Below are 19,621 nucleotides of genomic sequence, written 5' to 3' on the forward strand. Positions count from 1 at the left end.
AGGTTTGGGGATTTATTAATTTTAAGACTGATCAATAGTTTTAGTGTAGAGTATAATACTACCTTATGAAGATTTCTGAAAGGCAGTTTCCACCCATGAAGGTACAGGGGCAGTACCTGGATTTTGCCTTTGCAAAGAGAACACAGGAATTTAATTTACAGAGTGGAGTCATGACTACTAAACCGGAATCTTTTCTCATTTATATCAGGTTTTTATTTTCACTGTTTGCAGAAAGCTATTTCCAATTTTTACCACAGTAATAAAGACAGTAGTTGTCCAGTTGTCATTTATCTCTCTTATTGCCAAATATGCTACAATACAGGAAAAATAATAAAGTGGGAATAAAAGAGAGCAAAGGATTACAGGATTAAAAATTATGGGGGATTATGAAGCTTAGATGATTTGAATAACCAACCAACCTAAATTCAATTTTAACAGTGAAACTTAAAATGCTGGTAAATTTTTTTTAAAAGTTGCGTGCTTCTATGCTGTTAGTTTTTTTTGGAGAGGAAAGGCATGTCACAAAACCAGAAAATTGCCTACCTAAATATCTTTCAGAGAAAAAGTTTACAATTCCCTGCAAGCATGACAGAAATTTGTTCAGAGTGGAGTTTCAGGCCAACAGTTCCTCCATTGGTAAGAGATGCCCGCAAGCCTAGATGAAACTATTGAGAAAGCCATCAAGAATTCCTACCTTTTTACAAGGCTATATATAACTACTCCTGTCTTGTTATTCTTGTTGTCTAGTTTTCCTGAGGTAATTCAAGTTGAGATTCATGTCTTCTAACTTTAGCCAATCTAGGAGCGAAAACTTTTTTGACTCTCGATGAGTTGAAAAGAGAGATACCTCCAAATAAAAGATTCACTACATCTGTCTTAGATAGCTTATGTTAGGATGGAAGGTACTAGGCTGTGGCATTCAAATATTGTTCCATGCCAGATAAATTGCAAAACACATTTCAATTGAAAATTAAGCTTCTTCACATGGGAAATATCCATGTGGGCAGTCCTACCATCCTAAATAGTGATCTCTTATAGTTAACACTTTTCATTCATGGACTCAGAAATCAGGAATGAAAATGGTTTGTGAGACATTTAGGCCAAAAAAAAAATCATGATGAATTCTGAAATATGTTCATGTAGGTATTTGTACATGAACTGAATCACATAATTCTTATTACATTCTTTAAAAATTTTATAGACAGGTTATTTCAGGGGTGAAGTGATGAAGCCTTCAGAGGAATCTAGGTTGACATTCAGAGCTGATTTTATTCATAAGTGCAGCCCACTCACTCCTTCAACACTTCTATGTGTTATTAGCTCACTGGAGTCACATGAAATCATAAGTTGCCAGTAGATTTAGCCAACGCACCGGCCCAGAGCTGGACTTGTTTTGTGCATGACCTTCACACCAGTGCATGCAGGATTTACACTAGAGTCTTCACGGTCATCAATTAGCAGCTGTATCAGTAAACTACAGGGAATTTAATTACAGTGCATACAGTCACTTTCTTGGTTCCATGGTTGGTTGAGTGAAATAAGAGGTGTGGTTATTTAAGAAATAAGAAGTAAGACAGCATTAAGACAGAGTTAAAGAACTTGAATTCAAGGAATCCAGTGAGAGGATTTGAAGGATCAACCTCCATGAGAGCAGTAGACAGAAGAGATTTTTTTCTTAATACATGCAATTTTAGATAGATTTGTAAGTGGATGAGAAAAGAAATTCCAGAAAAGCTAAAGTGTCTGGGATGCAGAAAGTTTTATAAGTGAAAAAGAAGAAATACAGAAATTAACTGAGATATGAAAATGGTAAAGCTTTGAGAAGGAGAATGAGAGAGTGCAGCCCTTTTGGTACAGTTAGCTCTGCATATTGCTACAGTAACCTTCAGGATATCTAAATGTTAGGATCCAATAGGTTTATGAGCTCAGTCCTATAATCAATTAATTGAAATTCTCAGAAGTTGTTTTTTTTCCCCATTAATTTCTGTGTTGCAGAACCAGACTCCCCACCCCGAAATGTAGAGTTAATAAATGTAACTGCGACAGAAATAAACTTGAGATGGTTACCACCTGAGCAACCTAATGGTTTCATAACTCACTATGAAGTTCTGTACAGTGATTTCAATGATTTATTTATGAAAAATGTCTCATCTACAAGTACATCACTAAGTGAAATGAAGCCATATACTCTCTACAACATCTCTGTGAGGGCATTCACTAGACTTGGCCATGGGAATCAGTCATCTTTCCCACTTCTGGTGAGAACTTCTGAAACTGGTGAGTATAAAAATGTAAATTTCTGCAATCAGCTGCTTTATTTGATGCCCAGGTGATCATTTCATTAGTTTTAAAAGTATGTGTTTTCTTTGCAAAGCAGTAAGTTTGAACCCTATTTTCTATTTTATACAGAAAATAAAAGTAAGGAAATAGTAAGGAAAATTAAGAAGTAAAGAAAACAGTGGCAAGTTGAATGTCTGATGGACTTCCTGTATGTTACTATTTGTCCTTGAAGATTCCTTGTGTCTTGCATTAAAATAATTTTTTGTAGGAAAGGAAGGATTTCAAAAAGTGAGAGACTTGGGATTCGAGTTATAAACTCAAGTTTGGTAAGAATTCAATCATAAGGGTTAAAAACCACCAGAATTCACAGATAAGGTGCTATTTTGTAGCAGGCAAAGTTGTTTATATTACTAGAAATATTTTGGGAAAGGTACAGGTAAAACAAAATACCAGAGGATTAGAGTAGGTGAGTTTTTTCCGAGAAAGGAAAGTGAATTTAGAAGTGAGGATTGGGAAGTATGAGCATTAATGAGGTGTAACAAGACATAGGAAGATACTTGCAGCAAATAAGTAGCTATAAGGTAGGTTGATGTAGGGAAAGGGATATAAAATGCAGGCAGAGGGTCATTAAATTTTCAGTGGAGCTAAACAGGAGAAAAACCTGAGGATAAAAGAGGAATAGATGTTTGTGTTATGCTGTAGACTCGGGAATGAAAGGTGTCTGGGGAGACAGACATGAAGGCTAGTTTCCTTTAGGACTCAGCCATATCCAGGTAGCACTGGTATGATGATCATCCATTTGGGGGAGCCTTTTGCCATCTTCACCAATTTGTTATCTTAGACAACTGCCCACTTTATCTACACATAGAGCTAGCCCTGGAGCTAAGCATGCTGTTTATTGCATTTTTCTCAATAAGGAAAGACGTGCACATACTGATGTCTCTCTGAAGGGGCAGGGAGGTGCTCTGGTTCCTTGATCATTAAGACACAGTGGAATCGCTGTGAGCTTCTTTTCCTCCTTGTTTCTGAAATGAACTTTGATTTTTCCTGTATGAAATAGTTGCAGGCCAGGCCTGCCTCACAAGTTGAGCTCTTAAGGAATGGGAACACAAACACCTAGTTTTTAAATTGCATGAAACAGTAGTCGTAATGGAAGAACCAAGCTAGCTCTGCCAAGACATTATACTACTTTTGAGGATTTTTTTTCGATCAGATACATAGGTATGTAGGCGCCTGCCCAACTGATACAATGTCCTTAGACATCTTTTTCATTGCTCTCTTTAACTTGGACATCTATCTTTTTTCTAAGTTGTATTTTAAGGCAGTTAGCTCTTTCTCAGTGGCTAACTCCCCTGATGGTCCGAATGAAAATTTGAATTCCAGCTGCCTGTGGTAGAGATGAGAAGCTGCAAAAACATCTTCTGAGATGAGAAGAATAAAAACAAGGGATCTGGAGGATAGAGAATTTTGAATCAAACACAACCTATTAATGGGCTGATGTGTTTGAAGAGCTCTTGGGAGTTCTCTGTTACCATTCTACCATGAAATTAGGCAGAATTGTGGGCTGGTTTCACTGCCTTTCATGACATTTATTCCTTTTCTGGATATTGCTTAAACAGAAATTATTTATACTTTGGAATGCATCAAATTTGAGATTCATCAAATGTCAGTACCTTTATAAGAATGTTTAGGGCATCCTAAAGCATACCCATGCCTTACTTGACCTTTTGGGCAAATTGTACTGTCGTTGTATGATGATAATTTTCTGGAATAAGATATATTATGCTATCAGGTCAATTTTGGATAATGGAAAACATACTTGTGTATTTGTTTGGGAACAGACAGACACAATGCACACAAAAACCACTTGTCATGGCACAGCAAGGGCCAGCTGCTCCATAAAGGATGGAAAACTAAGAGCCGAGGGAGTTCCTGGGCCAGTGGGGCAGGGGAGTCACTAGCCAGGCTTTGTCCCACCAACCCTCAGTGAAGGGAGCAGGACAGGTCTAGGGGGGACATCGAGGGGCAGCCCAGAGTCCAGATTAACAAACCCTCCATGGTGACAAGGCAGGTCTGAGATCAAGCCAGGAAAGTGAGTTAGCATGTTCAGTGACGCTAAGTCAGACACAGTCCAGTGACAGCTCCCTTTATTTCTCCATACAAGTTTTCATACAGTTTGTATAGATCACTCAGGGCAAAGGAAGAAAATGTAGGTTACTGATACAAAGTGTAAATTATGGAAGTGTAAAACATGGAATATCTCCTAACAATAGCTAACTTGGAGGCTTGCAGTGATAGTCACGGGGTGTTAGAAGGGAAGTTTATAATTGGGCTCCAGAGTTTTTTTATCTGGCATGTTAAGGTGATTTCCATTATTTTTTTTGTATTTTGAAGAATGACCCATAGCTTGTTACAGTATGTGTCTGTCGTGTTTTTGATCTTCCAATTTAGCCTCTTTTAAAATTTATTTTATACAAAGATTAGGATAAAAAGTAAAATGCTTACAATGTGTTTCATTTAAACCAGTTAAAAAAAATGCTTAAGAAATAAATGAAACTCACTGGAATCTTCTATGAGTATAAATTTTGTCTTCTAGTTCCTGATTCTGCACCAGAAAACATAACCTATAGAAACCTCTCATCCATGGAAATAGAATTATCATTTTTTCCACCATCAATTCCCAATGGAATCATACAGACCTACACAATATATCTCAAGAGAACTAATGGAACTGAGCAAAGAGTCATAAACACTACTCTTCTGACGCTTCGTATTACAGGCCAGTATATTATGATCTGAAACTTATGGTACCTGTAAATTGTTCTGAGAAGGGATCAGCAGACTAAGGCAGATCAATTAGTTCATTGATTGGACATGATCCTTCTTGTCCTTACACAAAGTTATGGGCTACCTGTCCTGAGAATTAGCCTGTTGTGTCCTACAGTAATGAGGTGGTATGGGCCGTGATCGGTATAGAGTTTAACATATATCTCATTGTATTATAAATGTTTAAACTACGAGAAACTTCAATACATTTCTTTGCAAAATTATCATCGCAACAAAGTAAACACTGAAGTCACCTACACATCTTTCTGATCTTATTCTGGGTTAAAAAAAATACTTCCCTTTCCACTCACCTTTACATCTTTTTCCATGTTCTGTCATTATTAATGAGGCATGACACAGCAGTTAATGCTAGGAGCTCAGTACCTTAACCAGCAAATTTTCAGAGTACAGCCAAGGACAAACTGTAAAGCATTCCAGGAATATGAAGTGTAAATTGGTAGTTAGGGCTTTGCCCCTTCTTTTGTTCATGTAGAATACTTTGTGTTCAAGTTTTCCCAGTGCTTATTTCCATCTCTAAAGACACAGATCAGTGTAAGTGACGGGCCTATTCAGCATTTCGAAACTACTTATGGTCAATTAAAAAATCCAGTTTGGCCCACTGAATGTTTGGTTTACTGAATTCTTCTTCTTTATTTAGATTTAAAGAAATATACAGAATATACTGTAGAAGTGTCTGCTAGTACCACAATGGGGGAGGGCCTTCGTAGTGCACCTTTGCATGTACTGACGGATGAAGATGGTAAGTCAGAACAGAAGTTGCAATGCATCGTCTGCCTGTAGTCTGAAGCTAATCTTACATTTCATGTCAGATATGTGCAGGTTTTATATACTTTTTTTTTCAATTATGTCTCTATATTGGTATGTGTATCTATCTATCCACACACAAACACAAACACTATCTATCTATCTATCTATCTATCTATCTATCTATCTATCTATCTATCTATCTTTCTGTACATTTACCTGTTATTTAATATATTTATCTGTACAAGCTATGTGAAATGGCACAATTGCTGTGCATGGACATTTGGTCTTACCAGAATCTTAATTTACCAATATTATATTAATCTAATACACCACATGATAAAATCAAGTATTGTGTTTGGTTCTGCAGACACGTGAGAACTGGAGAAAGGGAAAACCACCAAAAAGCACCTTGAATGGTCTAGGGACATTTCTGGTTCTTTTGTTTGGATATTTTTTTATTCTTCTAAACAGATGCATGTACAGATACACATATATAAATTTAAAATTATTAATATTATGAAAATGCTCAAAGTCCTTCATCTGTAGTCCTGGACTTCCAGATTGAGCAGGAGAGTGTTCTGCACTGCAGGCTGAAGGTAGAACACAGTCATTGCATCCTCTGCTAATTAGTACAGTAGGTCACAAATCAGAAAAGGAACCTTAAAATGATACTTGTACCCAATTTAGTTGTAGGAAGGGGAATCCTGAAAAAAAATCAAAGCAGAATCTTAGCTTAGGTGCTGTGAATCACGTTTTGGAGGAACCTGTGTCTATCTCTCTCCATTGCTTAGGGAGAAAGTCTCTGGGAACCCAGACTGAAGCAACATTGACACAAACATCCCACCAGCCGTTCCCAAATTGAGTCTCTCTTCATGTCTTAGGGAGCACTGACTTGCCTTAGATCCAGCTTTTGATGATAACGGATCTTTGCAAACCTCCAAGATGTTGATGAGATTTTATTCACACTGTCAGTAATGAACCTTTGCTCAAGAGTAATGTTGCTGGAGCACACTGGGAACAGCTAATTTGGATAAATCCATCTTTTGCATAAAGTATTTTTATTTAGAGCAATGTAGATTCTATTCTTCAGCAAAAAATATCCACTGAATAAGAACTGTAGAATGAACTAGACATGCCAAAAAGGCATGACATTCACAGTACGACAGGTCTTTTATTATATAGCCACTGAGGATAATATAACAACTAAAACACTAAATACAGCTGTCACCATTTTTTGCTAGTAAGTACAGACATTCACTGAATTCAGTGAACCTTTGTTCATGAAAAATATTTTTTTTCTTAAACCTACAGGGTTCTAAAACCTTTATGCCAACTTTTGAGATAGTGAAAGAAGGAACAACAACTGAAAAACAACGATATTTACAATACACCACATGTTCTTTATTCACAGGAACACAGTGTTCCAAGGGTCAGACCAAATGTTTCATAGATTTGCTAATAGCTATGCTCATATTCTCAATTTTCATGCATGACTACAGCTATGACCTGAATTTTTAGTGCATGATGCTCATTGGTTTAATTTGAGAAAAACAAAAGTAATTCTATTACTTAATAGCAATACATATATTCATGAATCAAGATGAAGAAAAAGATTTAGTTCTCAATCACATGCTAATATGAAGCAGTATGACTTATGCATACATGGGTATGTTTTTCCTCAGCAACGTTTGTATGAACTTTAGAATTACATCAAACATAGTCTAACATTTTCATTTACTTACGTTGTTTCCCTGCACAGTTGTGATACGATGTCATATAGAGTTCATCTTAAAATGAATTTTAAGGGTCTCAGTCAATGCCTATCTTTATATTTGCCCTTGTGACATGTTAAATGTATAAATATGGTCCTTATTTGTTGGAGTGAATAGATTTTACTGCTGCCTAGTATCCCACATTTTTATCATCTCTCAATGCCATGCTTATCCATTTTTCCACCTTTTGGTGCTTTGTGTAATTCTTTACAGCACCTCTTTTTCCTCAGGGGAACTATTTTGCTATATGTTACATGTGTTCATACCTATAAAGCTCTTGCTTTTATTAGAAGGGGGAAAAAAAATAACAGTGATGTACTTGGACAGTAGGTGAATCACTGTGACCTACCCGTTGCTCTGTTTTCTCATGAAGTACTTTTTCCATTGAATCACAGAAACAGATGTTCTAACACCACCATGCAAAATCTTTTTTTATCATCTGTCAGAAAAAGGAAAAGAAGCTGCACCTTAACATTAGTTGATGGATACTATGCCGGTGTAGTACAAAGTTCACTTTCCATCACAAATAATTAAAAACCTATTTAAGGATGCTGCCTATCCCATCGATCTTAGCAGTTTAACAAGATATTGTGTCCTGTTCTCTCGTTTTATAGCTCCAAGTTCTCCTCCAGAATCCCTCTCTGTAAAACAGTTGTCGGGTGTCACTGTGAAGTTGTCATGGAAACCTCCACTGGAGCCAAATGGAATTATCCTCTATTACACAGTTTACGTCTGGTAAGATTTTCTGGAAGTAGTTCTAAGGATAAATATTAATCTGTAACCTATCAGGAATGTTACGTTTTTCTTACACAACGTGTTGATTACACGTTTTTGGAGAACAAATATTCATCCAGTGCTTAAAACACTAGCCTTTTGTATATACAAATTCAGGTATAATATAGTCGCTAAAAATTAGGTTATTTAATATCTTGTAAGCATTTTCAACATTTTTCTAAAGGTTATGTTAAGGTAAATTAATTCAAATTTAAATTAGAGCATGGTGACTATTTTCATTATATTCTGATTAGACCTATTGTAAGGCAGGACACAAGCCTAATCTGAATTGTTCAAGAGATTTGAAATAAGCTTAAAATAGAGAAATATTGCTTCCTTTTGTAGAAAGTGTGTAAGAGCAATGTTAAGAGTCTTTGTATGTGCTATCAGTTATGTCTACTGTTATATTTCATATTTATTATATTCATAGAAAACAATTATTTTTTAACAGATTTTTTTTTTATTGTGTTTTTTTTTAATTGTGTTATTATGAATCCTTTCTTTATCCCTTTTTTTTTTTTCTGTCATCCTTACTGGGATCTTTTTTCACCTTCAAAAAGGAGTTTTGTCACTTTAAAACTTGCAGCTTCTGTCTTATTCTCTGCATAACATAGTTTGGTCTAATGAAATGACATCTTTTCAAAGATCTATGTATTAGTTCTACTGGGAGTTAAAAGATTTTGTTATTGATCAATTTTAATATATTACATTTATGTTGTACCATTTTATTGCCACTACTAAGATCCAGGAAGCAAATGCGAATGGGCACCTTATGGGATGTGAACTAGATATGTGAATCAGCAGTTGTTATAAGCACACTGCTATCGAGCTTACATTTTACATTTACCTTTTAATGTTACTTGGCAATTTTGGGGTAGGGTTTGGCCTCAGTTCCTTTTTTTTTTTTTTTTTAAATTATATCTTGTATTTAGATTGGTGATAAAGTAAACAGGAGTGAGCTCTTTCCAGAAAAGTTAAATTTGGCTTGACTTGTTACTTCTACTGTATTGGCAAGATTTGGTGCACTTTAACCACAAAAAAAAAAAAAAAAAAAAAAAAAAAATTAAAGACTATCTTCTAGCTAGGAAAGAGTTACCTCATGATAATGATTATGGTTTTGATACAGACTGTGTTCCAAGACTAGAGGTTATACAACTTCTCATACTTATATTGCCTTAAAGCTTACTACTTTTGTTATTATCACAAATCAGTTAGTAAGAATTATTTTTTTAAAACTGTTAATTGATCCATTTTTCCAAATATATGAATAAAGCAACAACATAACTTTTTGCAGTAAGCCTTGTCCTTTTTCCTTTCATATTCTCTCTGCTCTCTCTTATCTGTCCTTACTGTGCCATATCTAAAATTAGAGAGGCATTAGGTATCATCTTGAGACAAGGACATTGGAGAAAAACTCCTATTGCCTTCAAAGGGGCCACAACTTTACTCCTTCCTTGGAGGTGTTTTTTTTGGGGAAATGGGGTTGGGAGAAGGAGGAGAATTTTAAGTATTTAACAGAATTGTCTATACAATTTCCTAAAATGCATTGCAGGGTGAGATTTGACAAGGAAAGCTGCTGTGCCATAGTTGCTGCTTTTGGGAGGCATTCAATATATTTTGAGGGAGATTGTTGCTCCCAGAGCTTCTCAATAAAGCAGAAAAAGGAAGGTTAATACAGATATTAAACAATTGTTCCTTCTCTTAAATATATTGCAACAGTTACAGAGAATGTGGTAACCTTTCCTTAATGGATTGGGAACAAGAATCCACAACTATTAGAATAGAAAGGTTAATATCTGTGATGTTTTCATTGTTATTAACTTTCTTGGAATTTGTCACAGGACAAGGTGATTTTGGGTGCTAGCAGGTAGCAAAGCCACTTTCTGCATGCCCTGAGCCGACAACTCGTGTTCCCTGAGTCTGCAATTCTAGAGTATTAAAAGGCATATTAACAAAATTGCTGGACTTGCATATAGCTATTGTCTTTTGGCATTATCCTGTTCAGCAAATTTTTGTGAGATAATTACTGACTAGATGTACTTTGAGGTGCAGATTTTTAAGAAAATATGGTACCTGTCTTTGTCAATTGAAAGTATGCGATTTCTTAGAACCTTTTTTGTCTGGGTTTTTGAACGATCTCGTTTAAAACTTGAATATTTTTGTTCTTCATTAAAGTTACTTTGCTTAGCTTATTCTGCTAGGTACTTTCTTTCTCATTGTCTATGAAGACTGCACTCACTTTGATCAGTGTTTTCCTATTACTTTGATTGCAATCTCAGTTGTCTCTAACCAGAAAACCAACTTTTCTTGAAACACCCCAAGCTTTTGATCATTTTCTTAGTTATGCTTGATTGTGGAAACCCTTTTTCTGGCAAATAAGATGTTATAAGAATGCAGTTGCTCAGAGTAAAAGTGTTTGCAGCACTAAGATGTGGATTTTCTTCTTACTTAATTATAACCAGCTATGCTTTTCCATACTAAGAATATATTGGGCAAAGATCCAAGAAAAGATGTCTTTTCTTTGTATAGAAGTTGATAACTGCAGCTGCAACCTTTTGTATCTCTTTACTGACTGTTCAAAATGTCAAAAGTTTGGGAAAAATGTAATTGTTGATAACTTTCTCTGTTACCAAGAGCGTTTCCCACGTCAAGAGACATTCCAGTTAAAATCTGAAAGGGATGGGGAGAATTTAGTTTTTTCGTTCTCATACATTTTCTCATTCTGTTTGTTAATGTAACTTTATTTCAGGAGTATTAGATGGTGATCTTTGCTAATGAGACATTCATTCATTTATCAAAGAAAATCAGCCCATCTAATGATTTTGAATCAGCTTTTCCCTTTTCTTTTATTTAGAATTAGAACTCATTCCCTTGTTTGTAAAGACCTCCACAGTGACTCCTGGATCAAGATATTTGGTTTTACTTGTCAAATTATCATCCCTGTATGAAATTCCATTAAAGGCATAGGACACTCACTCATATAGAAATCTCTACAGGAATGGAACTTCAACTACCTTTTTTCTCTGCTATTTTTTCATAAAAGATTACTTTAATTTAATGAGAAATAGCAGACTTTTAAAATTCAAGTTAGTTATTTCTGTATCTTATTTTACTTTCTGATAATCATTTCATACCTATGCTAATACCAGTGTTTTATTAATGTTACATCTTGTAGTCTTTCTAGGCGGGTTTTGACCTGACTAGAGTTCCATTCTGATCCCCTGCTACATTCCACCAGAATTAACTCAGCACCAGCTAATTCCTGTTCCATATCATCTTCTATTATTCCATTTATAACTTCAGCCTTCTGACCAATTTCACAGAGTCACAGTAGGGCATGCTCCCTGCTATAATCTTTTTATATTTCGCTATTCCTGTCCAGGGAGACAGTATAGTTATGCCCTACTGTGTCCTTCCCAAGGGTACCACATAACCATTTGACAGCAGTTACTAGATGGACATGCTCCTTGATATTCCATATAATCATTGTCTTTGCTGATGTAATTTACAAATAGATTTCTGTGGGTTTTTTTTTAAAAGCAAAATTAAGAGCCCTATTGTGATGCAACAGTGCAAAAGTGAGCTTTTCAACATAAAAGACAAAAGTTATCCCAGCCTGAAATATTTGTATTTACCACAATATTGCATTTTTCAATTTTGTATCATATGCCACAGTTGTATACATATAGAAATAGTGTGTATATAATTAATAAAATACTTTTTCTTTAGGAATAAAATGTCAAAAAGGAGTGTTAATGTAACAGAAACATCATTGCAGTTCACAGACCTGGAAAATAACTATGAGTATAGTGCTTACTTAACAGCCAGTACAAGATTTGGAGACGGCAACATAAAAAGTGATACTGTAACATTCAGGACTTCTGAAGGAGGTAAGCTTATATATAGTATGAATCTTTAATTTTAATCAGACTTAAATTTCTGTCAGCCTTATTTAGGTTAATAAAACTACTAAAATAGAGGTGGTGTTTCACTGGTCAAGAAGAGACATTCTACCTGTCTTTGTCTGTGTCTATGTCTTTGTGTGTACACATATCTATGGCTCTATAAAATTATGATGGGTATTTCTGTTAATTTACTGAGCAAAACTTTGCACTTCCCTTCAAGACAGGTAAGATTAAAATAATTCAATTTTAAATTTTGAAATAATTTTATAATATATTTTAATAGCTCTTTGCTTTATCTTGCTGTGACACCACTTCTGATAGGGAAAATATCTTTACAGTCTCTCTCGAAAGTCTGAAATGGTTTTAATTTGAAAATAAAATCTGTAAGTGTATACAGATTTGTTTATCCTATTTTAATGATTTTATACTTCCAGCACAGTAGATGACTTTTATTAAGTGATCATACTATGTACTGTGCTTTGAAAGTAATTCAGTTTAATTATTTTTTTCTGGTTTTCCCATTACTTATATTGCTACGATCTGTTCCAAAATGGGTAGTATGCAGGCATATTTCAGAATCATCCTGCATAGATAAACTGACTTCCCAACACACAATCACTGGCAGGATAGCGTCTATCCAAGCCATCCCTCAAAAGACTGTCTAAATCATCAGGTTGTAGGTACTCCCAGTCTTTGCTATTGGAGCTGTTATGGAAACATGAACTGACTTCTTAGGGCAGGATTTTTAGGAACTGGTCCTGGAGTTCCCCCTCCAATTAATATTTCAGTATTTTATGCAAGCAAAGCAATAGACATAAAATAACTTACAGTGTTCAATACTCTACTGCATGGTGTGTAGAGCACTTTCTTGGATGGCGAGAAATAAGGATTTAAATTCTCTTAAGCTGACTTAAGGAACTGAATTTGAGTCTTCTACATCACTGTGCTACTGAGAAGGACCATATGCTGCTTTTTTTTATAGTATAGGAGGAGGGGCTAGTTGAAGAAAACTGTTTACAGAGTCCTTCCTGCATATTTCATAGGCTGAGGAAAAACTAAAACGATCATACTGTCCAAGCTTAAGTATCTGGTTTACCTACATGAGTTGGGAGCCTAAATTCTGTCTATAATCAGCAAAGAGACAACAAGCCTTTTAATTTAGGTTTTCTGAAACAGATTTTTTTTTTTCCTATTAACTATATATGGAGCATAACTATATAGAGGCCTAACTCAGTCAGCTTCCGTGTCTGCAAATTAGACTTTCCATGTGCCCAAACCAGTAAGCATAGGACAAATTCGGTAAGAAAAGAGTATCTGTTTACAAATGCAGCTAAATACAAACGTGTCTGAAAAAATAGGGATTTAAAAATTTATTTACATCTACTATTTTATTTCACCAATTCCACAAGCAGTTTTTATACCATAATCAGAAATACATGTAATTTGGCATAGGATGTTGTCAAATCTATAGTTGAAGTTTCTTGGGCAATAAAATGTACAAAATCTTGAGTTAGGTATGCTAAAACTTAACATTTTTCCAGCACCAAGTGATCCACCGAAAGATGTTGTATACAGAAACCTTACTTCCACATCAATAATGCTATTCTGGTCTCCTCCTCAAAAGCCTAATGGGAATATACTGTACTACTCAGTTTATTTCAAAAATAATTCAGGAATATTCATACAGGTAAGCTTATTTTTATATTCTTTTGTAGAATTCAATAAAGTGTTCTAATAATTAAAGGTTGAATCAATTTGATAATTATCAATACACTGCTTTTTCGTATTTCCTTTATCACAAGACAGTTCTTTAACTTATAAAGACAGAAGCACATCCTGTAATCATATGGTTGCGTTGTGCATCTCATTGGATATTCATATCATTAAGCATGAAAGCAAATAGATTTTGTGTAGTATTTCATGTTGCAAAATTTATATGTACCTGTATATACACACGTATACATGTAAAGCATATATATGCACAACATATACATAGACACAAGACCCATTACGTTCACTGCACATCCTTAAGACTGTTAATTTTAGTCTTATCTATCAATTTGAATAAATTTCTGTAACAGTTCTGTTTTTACTTTTTAATGCATGTTTATACAGTACTGAAAATAAGATCATGTCAAAGTAGTGAATACATTATTATTTCACATTTTTGTTACTCTCAAAGGAAATTACTGTTTAGTATATTGAAACAGATACTGAGATTCCTAAGTTATAGTTTAAAAGACAAGTAAAATGTTATTTATAATTTTTTGGTCATCTGCACATTTCCATGTCGGTATTTTTTTTGTTGCTACTTTCATCCTTAATTATGCACCACCTTTATTAATTGTATATATAATATAATAAGAAAAAATAAGCTTCCTTTACAGATTTTTGATTACAAGCTTTACACATGTGGAAGAAATGAACGAAATATAAAGTCATGAAGAAACTAGTGCATGAAAAGTTACCTTTACTGCATGCTCAAAATAGTGTGAGGTATGCATGTTTGAAGATAGCTAGAAAAAAGCATTCACAAATTTTACAAATACTTGTGACTGAATCATTGCTGACATACTTCAATGTATACACTTCTCTGACTTCTGTGAAGCTGTGTGGTTGCCAGGCTCTGTCTGCATAGTTTCAGATGCAAGCAGGACCATGCCATGAATTCACATTCTGATGAGATTAAAATTAGGGCTACGGTTCAGAGCTTCAGCCTCTGCTTGCACACGCCGCTATACCAACAGCATTTTTCTTAGCCTAACAAATCTCTAGAGAAATGTTTACACCAGTGCATTACCTGAACTAGGCCATCCTATGAAGAATGTCTACATTTATCGTGTTCTTGGGCAACTCAAGCAATTTTAGAGAAGACCTTGGCTATCCCTGCCTTTAGGAAGGTGGAACTCTTGAGATGAATGAGTATGGAGAAACTGATATGCTGAGAGTTATAATCCCACTGGATTTGCCCAGGACTCTGGAAACAAAGAAGCAAGATAGGGAAGATGGAGAACAGTAGCACTGCCCCAACAAGGTGAGGGTCCAGTTTCACTATCATGTGATGTAGTTGGGCAAGGACAGGATGGTGGCATGGGTGGAAGTTACCACTGCTTTGACATATGTGGTGGACAGCAGAAAATCGCTGACAGTAGCTCCACTTCTAGGTGTGGAAACTACCATTTTCACCCTTTCAGCTTTGATTTTTAACCCATCCCTCTGCAGAAAGCTATAAGAAGATAGGTTTCAGCTGCTGTTGCATCTGTCTCTTCCTGGCCATGAGATATCACTATTAATCTCTCAAATCCTAATCTCTCTGCTTGCCTTAACTCTCTCTGCCCTTCACGTTCCTCTCTCTTCACTATTTGGCATGGCAACTACTGTATCTGCGTTGCACTCCTATTCTGTACCTTGGCATTCCTGTGTATGCAAGACAAATTTCAAACAGGAGAAAAAGGCAACTCTTCTCTGCTCCTTTTCTGACAGATATTTTATATTACTCTTTTTACAACATAGAAAAGCATGTGTGAAAGCCAGCCTGATATATATTTTATGTATATATATATGGCATATACAGGCAGTTGTAAGCTGGATGAGTGTGTATGCTCCCATACAGCTTATAATTCACTGTAACTTAGAAGTATAACTATATAGTTGCAGGGTCTGTTGGTAAATTTTGTATTGCACACATTTGGAAGGACATAATCCTTGGTTGGAAGATTCTGCATCTAGATCATCATTCTGCTTATGTTTATCCAAACTGTATTTTCAGTTTGGGAAATGATACAGGAGAACTAAAAAAGTAGATGATCTTTCCACATTTCTAGGAACTCCACCTGCTCGTATATTCTGCTGTAGACAACCATTCTCTGCCAGTCTTTCTTCTGCTTCTTTGTCAGGACAAAGCAACAGAGATCCAAGTCTTAAAACATATCTTCTAGAGGCCTGAAAAACCATCCCAGCTGAAGTATCTAAAGCAAATTAGCATCTTCCAATGCTGTCAGAATCTGAAATAGATATAAAAGTCATACTAAAACTACTATTATTCTGTCATCTCAAGTTCTCGCCTCTCCTCATGAGTTCTGAAACTCCTCGGACGTATTAAAGCCCAATGAATATAAAGCGCTGATTACAAACAGCAGTGTTAAAAACAGGAAATTAGTAGCTGCAGAGCAAAGCATTTTGCTTAGGGGAAAAAAAGCAAAAGACCTGAGATAAAGGATGCGATTTACTCCTTGACATGATGCAGAAACTTGCAGGAAAAATAGTTTCCCTTTTAAAAAGAAAAAGAAGTTACATACCTTCATAGGGAAGAAAACTAATATATAGTTTCTTTTCCTTGCAGGTCTACATGAAAAATCACACTGTGGCTGTCCAGTCAGAAGACCTGCAATGTTCAGCCCTAGGATTCAGAACCAGAACAGCAGAAGGAAAAAATTAGCAATGGAGATTAGATTTGAGGATTTTGGTATAAGAGTGGGCTGTTTCCATGGGGATGCTAACAGATTGCAAAAGAAAAAGTGTGTGTCCGGGACGGAGGAATGACTAGTAACCAAATAGAAACCATCACTTGCACTAGGCTAGGTTCAAGTCCAGCTTTATCTTTCATCTTCTGCCATAGGTCTAGGGAAAATGATACTTTTTGGTTTATGTTCTCCACTCTGCCCCAGCGCAGTGAAGATACGACATGTTCTGACAAGGAGCACTTCCTACAGAGATGACATGGCAGTATACCTCTTGTTCATATCACTTCTCTGTGATGCTGCTGGATTCCTGCAGTTCAAGCTTTCACTATTTGCAATAGAAGCTTTGCAAATTTTGCTCTGTGGTTTCCTTACATGATGCTTGAAGCAATCATACTGCTCATGTTCTCAGTCTTGTTGAGGAAAGCAGTAAAAGAATTTAAGGAACTAATTGTCTCAGTGCTAAATACTGATCTATAAGAGATATCATTGACTTGAATAAACTCTTTTATTCAATCTCTCTGTACTTGTGTTTTGATTAGTAAGGAAGTGGGAAAGGTGCTAATTATAAATTCATGCTTGGAGAAAGTTCTCCAGTAGGAATTTTAGTACAGATGACAACTGTCCTGCTCTGCCAAACCAGACAGGCGAACCAGGAGCTAAGTAGAGAAAAAAAGCCCACCACCCTTCTGGAGTCTGAACATTACACCTCAAATCATCCAACCTATGTACTTCAAGCCAACTTAAGTGAACATGACTAGATACATTTCAGAGTGAAAATCGACTTGGTCTGCCCTCAGGATGCAGACAAGAGATGCAAGTGATGTGCTATATTAACTTAACAATCAAACATTTTCTTTCACCAGCATGACCAAAATAGACATAAAAGGGAAACTTCCTTAAAATACACTGCACATTTTTAAAAAGATGGCCTCAGCATGGTACAGCACACAAAAAGCAAATATCTTCACTTAGGTTGGTACTGGAACAGTGTGCGTTATGCTCCTTGAGGGATGGCTTGGATTAGCCCTCAGTGTCGCCACTCTCACCTGATTGCCAGTTGAGTATATGATACTCTAACTCACCAGTGCAGTAGAATGAACCTGAAGAAGGAAACAGAATGGGTGGAAGAGGTTAACAGTGAAGAACAGCAGCACTGTGTTGTCTGTGTACAGCTAATTACAGCTTTATGCCACTGGAAATTTCTGCCGCTTCCTAAAGTGGAGAAGATACTACTTTCTGCTGACACTTCCATGACCTGTGTGTATTGCTTACACTTAGCTGCTTTTAATAATCTGATACTTTGCTATGTCAAAACTTCTTTCATGTATGGATGAAGAAGGGGACAGAAGGAATAATTTCTTCAGCTGTAGCCAAAGATCCTAAGCTGTTTGCTTTCATCTGCAGCCGCAGTTAATTGTAAAACTTCCTATAGTGTTCTATCCCCAGGGTACAATTAGTGCAAGTTTCATCTTTTTTCAGTTTGTACCCACACAGTTCTTCCTGCTCACCCTTACTCTTAATGATGTGTTCATTCTTTTCTAATATTTTGTCATATCAGAAGTTTGAGGCAGTCCCCTGTCCTTGGGATCCTCATAGTAAGGGCACTACCTCTTAAAACACTTTTTGTTGAACCACCAAAAAGCCTGTTTTTATAGCGTTCATGTTGGTTCACTGAGTCCTTAACTGCCAGACAGCTGACTAAATTGTAAAGGTATGCTTTTTAAACCAAGAGTTGGATTTTCAGCTGTTACTACCAATAAACTCCCGTTAAATCTAGAATCAAAACTTGATGTGGCACCTTTGACATTTTTACCTTGAACACTCAGAGAATTATTTAAGGTCCTTTTTGTGATCTTATTTTTAATTATTGTTATACTCAGATTTATTATTAATTACAATGTCTAATAATAATCGTTACAGGAGGGTAGTAGGATGAAGCTTCTGCGTCAGAAGGTATTTTCTGTCATATTGTGCTTGAACATCAGAAAGTTTAATTAAATACCTTAGAATTTGATTCTCTGTTTCCTGTATTTTACCCTACGCAAGTGTAAAGCAAAGCTTCTCCCAGCCTTTTGCAGTTAGTTATGTGAAGATAATGTGAGCTTCCATCTGCATTTGGAAGTCATGTACTGAGGTGGAATTTCGCAGTACTTTGACTGTTGTAGACTTGACCTAATCTTTCAGACAAACCTAACAGACTTGACCTAATCTTTCAGACAAACCTAACAGTGTGCTTAAGTCTGTTAATAGGAGCGGATATAGAAATTTATACCGCTAATTTGCGCAGCTTCAATTCTGCAAAACAAAGGCTTACATTTTCATTGCCAAACAAACTGTTTATTTATGTTATGTGAGCATGAGTGACTGTAGGCAAAACTAGATCTTCAGATATTGGTATAAACATCTCAGGGAAAATAATCAGTCTCTCCTATTGTTTTCTGCAGAAATAAAATAATCTTGCCTGTACAAAAAAATTGGTGAAGTGTTACGTTAGGTGTATAAATTGATATGTATTGGTGACAGACATGAAGATTGCACACTGAACTATCAATTTGCACAGAACTGACTTAACTGCTTCAGTAGGAACTTTCCTCAAGAGAAATAGAATCCATTTTTTAGTGTACAGTTTTAGTATGCCTGTGTTTATATGTGGTATTTCTGAATGTAAATATGCAAACATTACAGTCACCTTCCTCCTGTTTTAGTAAGCCTGCTATCACAGCCTCTCTTTTTTAGGAAAGCATTTAATTTAAAGCCAGCTTTGATTTTTAAGGAGCTGGAGGGTGTGAATAAGATATAAACACTGGAAATTGTGGGCAGGCCAAATAATTGA

The 19,621-nt window shown here is 35.8% G+C and overlaps 1 protein-coding gene across 1 annotated transcript in view; it reads left to right on the top strand.

The window, feature by feature from the left end:
* PTPRQ (protein tyrosine phosphatase receptor type Q) overlaps positions 1-19,621 on the top strand; it is a 109,548-nt gene that overhangs the window by 23,366 nt on the left and 66,561 nt on the right. The window contains 6 exon segments of the mRNA XM_086610727.1: positions 1,996-2,277; positions 4,877-5,059; positions 5,765-5,866; positions 8,261-8,381; positions 12,150-12,310; positions 13,867-14,012. Of these exon segments, the coding sequence (XP_086466853.1) occupies positions 1,996-2,277; positions 4,877-5,059; positions 5,765-5,866; positions 8,261-8,381; positions 12,150-12,310; positions 13,867-14,012 (995 nt within the window).

Source organism: Tauraco erythrolophus, chromosome 4 (assembly GCF_009769465.1).
Source record: "Tauraco erythrolophus isolate bTauEry1 chromosome 4, bTauEry1.pri, whole genome shotgun sequence".
Classification (NCBI taxonomy): Eukaryota; Metazoa; Chordata; class Aves; order Musophagiformes; family Musophagidae; genus Tauraco; species Tauraco erythrolophus.